General features: G+C 45.0%; 1 protein-coding gene across 4 annotated transcripts in view; it reads left to right on the top strand.

Annotated features, from left to right (window-relative positions):
• Positions 1-5,457, top strand: part of LOC311351407 (CUGBP Elav-like family member 3) — a 9,431-nt gene extending 3,974 nt beyond the window's left edge. The window contains exons 6-12 of one of the 4 annotated variants that reach the window (XR_014636734.1): positions 1-84; positions 242-304; positions 1,068-1,172; positions 1,402-1,545; positions 2,136-2,294; positions 2,662-2,760; positions 4,845-4,994. The exon at positions 1-84 is cut by the window's left edge and continues 66 nt beyond it. Coding sequence is in view for 2 of the 4 variants with exons in the window: in XM_084471545.1 (XP_084327671.1) it covers positions 1-93; positions 242-304; positions 1,068-1,172; positions 1,402-1,545; positions 2,136-2,263 (533 nt within the window). In the remaining 2 variants the exon portion in view is untranslated. Of the gene's footprint in view, positions 94-241; positions 305-1,067; positions 1,173-1,401; positions 1,546-2,135; positions 2,295-2,661; positions 2,761-4,844 lie in introns of all 4 variants that reach the window. The other 3 variants (XR_014636735.1, XM_084471545.1, XM_084471546.1) reach the window with 3 other exon arrangements.

Raw genomic sequence — 5,457 nt, 5'->3', positions numbered from 1 at the left:
ACGGTTACAGCAGCTTGCCAGCCCCGACCAATGGGCAGCAAGCGACAGAAGCAATCTACACCAATGGCATCCACGCATATCAAGGTATCTTTTGTAAGCAAAAAAAGTAAAACTTCTAATTCGGGTGAAAGGAAAATATTTGCTGATTGAGGAGGGATGAATGAAAGTGAAACTTGTGACATGGGATCTGTGGAGCCCTTTGAGACTTGAACTGTAATCTGTTGTCTTTCTACCTTTGCAGCCCAGAGTCCGGCTGCGCTGGACCCCCTACAGCAGGCCTACACAGGCATGCAGCACTACACGGGTTAGTGCAGGGACCCGCTCTTTTGTTCTTTAAACACATCATGCCGCACAGCATCCATCCATACCGCCCTGTGTTAGTAACTGGAAAGCTTTTAAAGCTGCAACATTTCCTGGTACATTAATCTGAGACACAGAGAAGATCAGCTCGACAAAACCTTTGTTGTTACTGCTCCCAGATCGTGATTTAATTAATGGAAGGATTCATTTATGGGATGTGGAAGCAAGCATGACCAGGCATTGAACTGGCGGTCAATAAAACTTCTCCTTCTCTTCTTCTTTGGTTAATAGATACATTAACCAATTATATCACTCCGTCTTCTTGTTTGGTTAATAGATACATTCACCAAAGCCATTCCTTCCTTTCTTCTTTGGTAACAGGCACACTAACCAAAGCTTTTAACATTGATGCAGGAGTATGTGTCACGTCCTATCAGATCCTTTGTATGTTATATTCTGCTGTAAATGTAAATCAACACAAGGGTTGAAAAACAACATTGGGCTGGTTCGTGGCGTGGTACATTCTGAATGTGAATCTTTAAGGTCATCTTTCAACTAATGTCGGTCTTGAAGGAGGTCCTGGGAGGTCCTGGGTGTGTTTCTGTGTGTCCTGTGACATTGTTTGTTTACTGAGTAGCCTCATTAGTTATTACCGACCTCACCCACGGGGTTCACCATTGCTCTTAAAAACCAGCTGCGATTGGACACTGTATGTTGCTACATGTTCGATTCAATCCAATTATGTCGCTGTCTCTCCCTTCCAATAGCTGCCTACCCTGCCGCTTATGGATTGGTCGGACAGCCGTTCCCACAGCAGCCAACCCTGGTTGCCCAGCAACACCAGCAGCCCCAGCAACAGCAGCAGAGAGAAGGTGATGTGACTTCCTGTCTGAGTGGAGCCACACCCCTCGTCTATTCCCCCTCATGTTTATTCATAGTTGTTGATCTCTTCGGCTAATCGGGTATCTTTGTGTGTGTGTGTGTGTGTGTGTGTGTGTCCATGGGTTTGTGCGTGTCTGTCTGCGTGTGTGTGTGTGTCTGTGTCTGCTTGTGTGTGTGTGTGTGTGTGTGTGTGTGTGTGTGTGTGTGTGTTGTTCCCAGGTCCAGAGGGCTGTAACATCTTCATCTACCACCTGCCGCAGGAGTTCAGTGACTCAGAAATGCTGCAGATGTTCCTGCCCTTTGGAAACGTGATCTCGGCCAAAGTGTTTGTGGACCGTGCCACCAATCAGAGCAAGTGCTTCGGTGAGACACAGAGAGCCGTGGGATGTGATAGGACGGGAGAGAAGCAAGGGGGTTGGCTAGGAGAAAGTGAAACAGGCCCTGGATACATGAAATCGAATCAAAGTAGATGGGTGTTTTTTATGTGTGTGGAATACCTAAACTATTGTGTTCAATGGTGCTTCAATGGTGTCTGAAGTCTGATGCGGGTAATGGGTAGAAAGTTCAAAAGAGACATTTAGCAGATAAACTAAGGTCGTTTTTTATGAAAACCCATAAATAACATCTGTCTCTCTCTCTCTCCTCCGCTTTTTTGCCTTTCACTTTCTCTCCCCATCTCTCTCTTCTATCTCCTGTCTGTCCTACTCCTTATCTCTCTCCCCTTCTCTATCCCCTGTCTCTCCTACTCCTTATCTCTCTCTCCCTCTCTCCCTGTCTCTCCTTCTCCCCATCTCTCTCTCCGTCTCTCTGGGTCTCTCCTTCTCTTTATATCTCTCTCTATCCTGTCTTTCCTTCTCCTTATCCATCTCTCTCTCCCTCTCTCCCTGTCTCTCCTTCTCCCCATCTCTCCCTCCCTCTCTCTCTCTGTCTCTCCTCCCCCTTATCTCTCTCAGGCTTTGTGAGTTTTGACAACCCCTCTAGCGCTCAGGCGGCCATCCAGTCCATGAATGGCTTCCAGATTGGCATGAAAAGGCTCAAGGTGCAGCTGAAAAGACCTAAAGATGCCAACCGCCCATACTGAGATGGGGGCACAGAACAATAGAGGACAATAGGTGAGCTGAGGTTCCGTCCTGTGTGCCAGAGGATGGAGGAGAGAGGGAGGGGAGGGAGAAAGGGAGAGTGAAATTTAACAATGAGGTTAGGCAGGCAAAAAACTATGGAAGGTGACAGAATGATGTGATGTTAGAGAATGCTGATAGCTGAAGATGTTTGTGATTAACATGTTAACTGTTGATAATATAAAGTTATAGAGTAAATTTATAACAGGGATAGATCAGTGAAAAACTAAACAGCTTAGTTCAACCCGGGAAAAATGAAAATAATAAAATACTGTTATCCATTTTATTTTATTTCACATTCTTATTTATTTTCTTTCCTGTTGTTGATCTTTTCCTGAAATGGCAACTTACCACACCCAAGATCCTCCTGTCCAATCATAATTCGCGGGGACCCCGTCGCTATCGCAATGGTTGCCTAGTGACCGATAAAGCCCTGACCCCCAATTCCTCTCACATTGTTGTAAGTTGATTGGTTGGCCTGTGTTTGGGTTGCTGTGGCGATTGATTGCCTGTGTTGGTTGCCCTTGGCGATTTTTGTTCTGTCACTTTGAGCAACCGGCCATGCGTTGACCTGCATGTCCTGTTGCCGTGGTGACCACAGACTGTGTTTGGTGCATTGTGACTTTATTTTGTATTGACTTGTGCACATACTGATCAATAACTGTCAATAACCAGGACTGTACAATTGATACGATTCGATATTCAAATATATGATCAATGCATAGTAATCTGATTAATTACGCAGCAACGGCCGTTATTTATTGCAGTTTTTGTTTTTGATCAGTTTCTGTAGTGTTCTGTTTGGTGTCATTATCATTTAAAACCCATTGTTTGGGTGGTGCAGGAAGTGAGCGTGGATTCAATGTGTATGTGTCTGTGTTACACTATTGGTGCTTAATACGAAATGCATAACACCTGTTGTGTGTGTTTCTGTATGAACCTGCTGCATAGAGAGGCTTTGCTAGTGGAACATGGGGTAATGATATTCATTAAGCTAGCGTGTGTCATAGTGCTGTCGAGGAAACAATGCAGGTTAGTGCAAAACTGTTTGAATGACACATAGAACTCAGAACTAAGGGCTAGGACAGTGGTGCTATTATATTAGGTTAGAACAGAGAAAGTATTTTTAAGAAGCCCATTAGTCAGGGGTGAGAACAGGTCAAGGTGTGGTGTGCACTGTAGCCTGATATTTGTTTGATTTGGTTTCTCTTTGGGATAGTTGTGTGATGTGGCCTTCTAGCTGCATTGCGTTGCTCCATCACTTCTCCTTCCTCCTCCTCTCTCGGTCTCCGACCTCCTCTGTGACCGCTACTGTGGTGTATCACTCTCCCCTTCCCTTCCACCTCTCTCTCTACGCCCTTCACTCCTACTCTCTCTCTCTCTCTCTCTCTCTCTCTCCTTCACCTTCTCTTGTTTAATGACCCTGACGGTGCATAGAGGTAGACGGTACGTGGTTGTCATGGTGAAAAAAAACTAAGTGCCTCTTGCTTATTGGAGAACAGCCTTCAATTATAGGAATTCTGGGAGAATGTCACACACAGGAGGAATGAGACCAGCCTGAGGCAACCTTATTGGCCGCTCACGGGTTGTTACCTCAAAGAGACAAAGTGGAAAGTTACTAAATCAGTGCATCAAGGCACTTATATTCAACTTGTCAAAACACTGTAACGATCACAGTAGACATAACCTGATTTGAATAAGCTATTGGTATATTCCAAAGGCTTAACAGTCTCATGGACCTTTCCGAACAATGCATAGTCAGCTCTGCTGTCGCCCAGAATTTCTATACTGCAAATGCCAGAGAGTGATGCATGTTGGTAGAAGTCTGTTTGCTTGCCATGACCCAAGGCACATGATTGCAGAAAGCACACACACATACATGTACCTGCACACACACACACACACACACACACAAGTTCATGCACACAAACATATGCATGCACACACTCACACACACACACACACACACACATACCTGCACAAACCCACATACACCCACACACACACACACACACACACACACACACACACACACACACACACACACACACACACACACACATACAGACACACACACACACACACACACACACACACACACACACACACACACACACACACACACACAATAAGACCAACAGATACACACACAGATACTACTAATGGACTGAGTTGCATGAACCAGACACTGTGTTTGTATGTGTTGAAGCACCATGATTGTACTGCTGCTGGAAGGACCAAGTACTACAACTGTTCAATAACAACAATGCCTACTTGTTTGAGCCCTTACCACCCACCTAAAGCCAAGAGATCAAGTCAGGGTTGTCCTTAGTGAAGGCTTGCTAATGAAGCATTGATAAGTGGAGTCATTTCTATGGGGACGTTTGCTTTTGCGACAGGCATGTTATGCTAGAGCACATGAGGGCCTCACAGCACCGCAGCATTGGGGTGACAAAGGAAGTAATACTGTCCCCTTGTTTTCTCTCCCTCTGTCCTTCTTCATGTGTCCATTCCTCCACCCTATCCCACGTCTCCTCCTCACAGACGCCAGCGGCTCAAACAGCGGTTGAGGTGGATTTCCCAGGGTCCAATGCTCTGTCAAACGGTCTCCTACCCCATGAGCGATATTGGAGCGCAGATACCCACACACATCTACACACACATACACACAAACCCGCACTCACATACACACACAAAAAAAAAAACACACAACGACACACACAAACAGCAAACTGATGATGGTGCGGGGTTGATTTACAAATGTACATAAAGTGCGCAAACGTACACATGACAACTGAAACATCCACACTGCCACCCACACACACACACACACACACACACACACACGTTGATGTTTCTATACAGTTAGAGAGTTCACAAGGCTCTGTTTTGAGGTGGCCAACAGGGTGTCTTTGTGCGGGTGATATCGCAAAGACCGAGTGTGTATGGAGGGTACTGATGAATATTGCTGATATATCACTTTGGTAGACTATATCATGTCTACATCATGTCTATTAAATGACAAATATAGAGGGACCGATGTTTCATAATAAAAAAAAGAAAATACTTAAAAAGATGAATAAATAAGTAGGATAGAGAGACTTGGAAAAAAGATCGTAATGGCCTGTAAATAATTTAGTTTACGAAAAGCAGCATT

The sequence above is a fragment of the Micromesistius poutassou genome, assembly GCF_964030765.1.
Source record: "Micromesistius poutassou genome assembly, chromosome: 8".
Classification (NCBI taxonomy): domain Eukaryota; kingdom Metazoa; phylum Chordata; class Actinopteri; order Gadiformes; family Gadidae; genus Micromesistius; species Micromesistius poutassou.
Note: the sequence above shows the minus strand (reverse complement) of the source record. Positions and strands in the feature narration are given on the sequence as shown.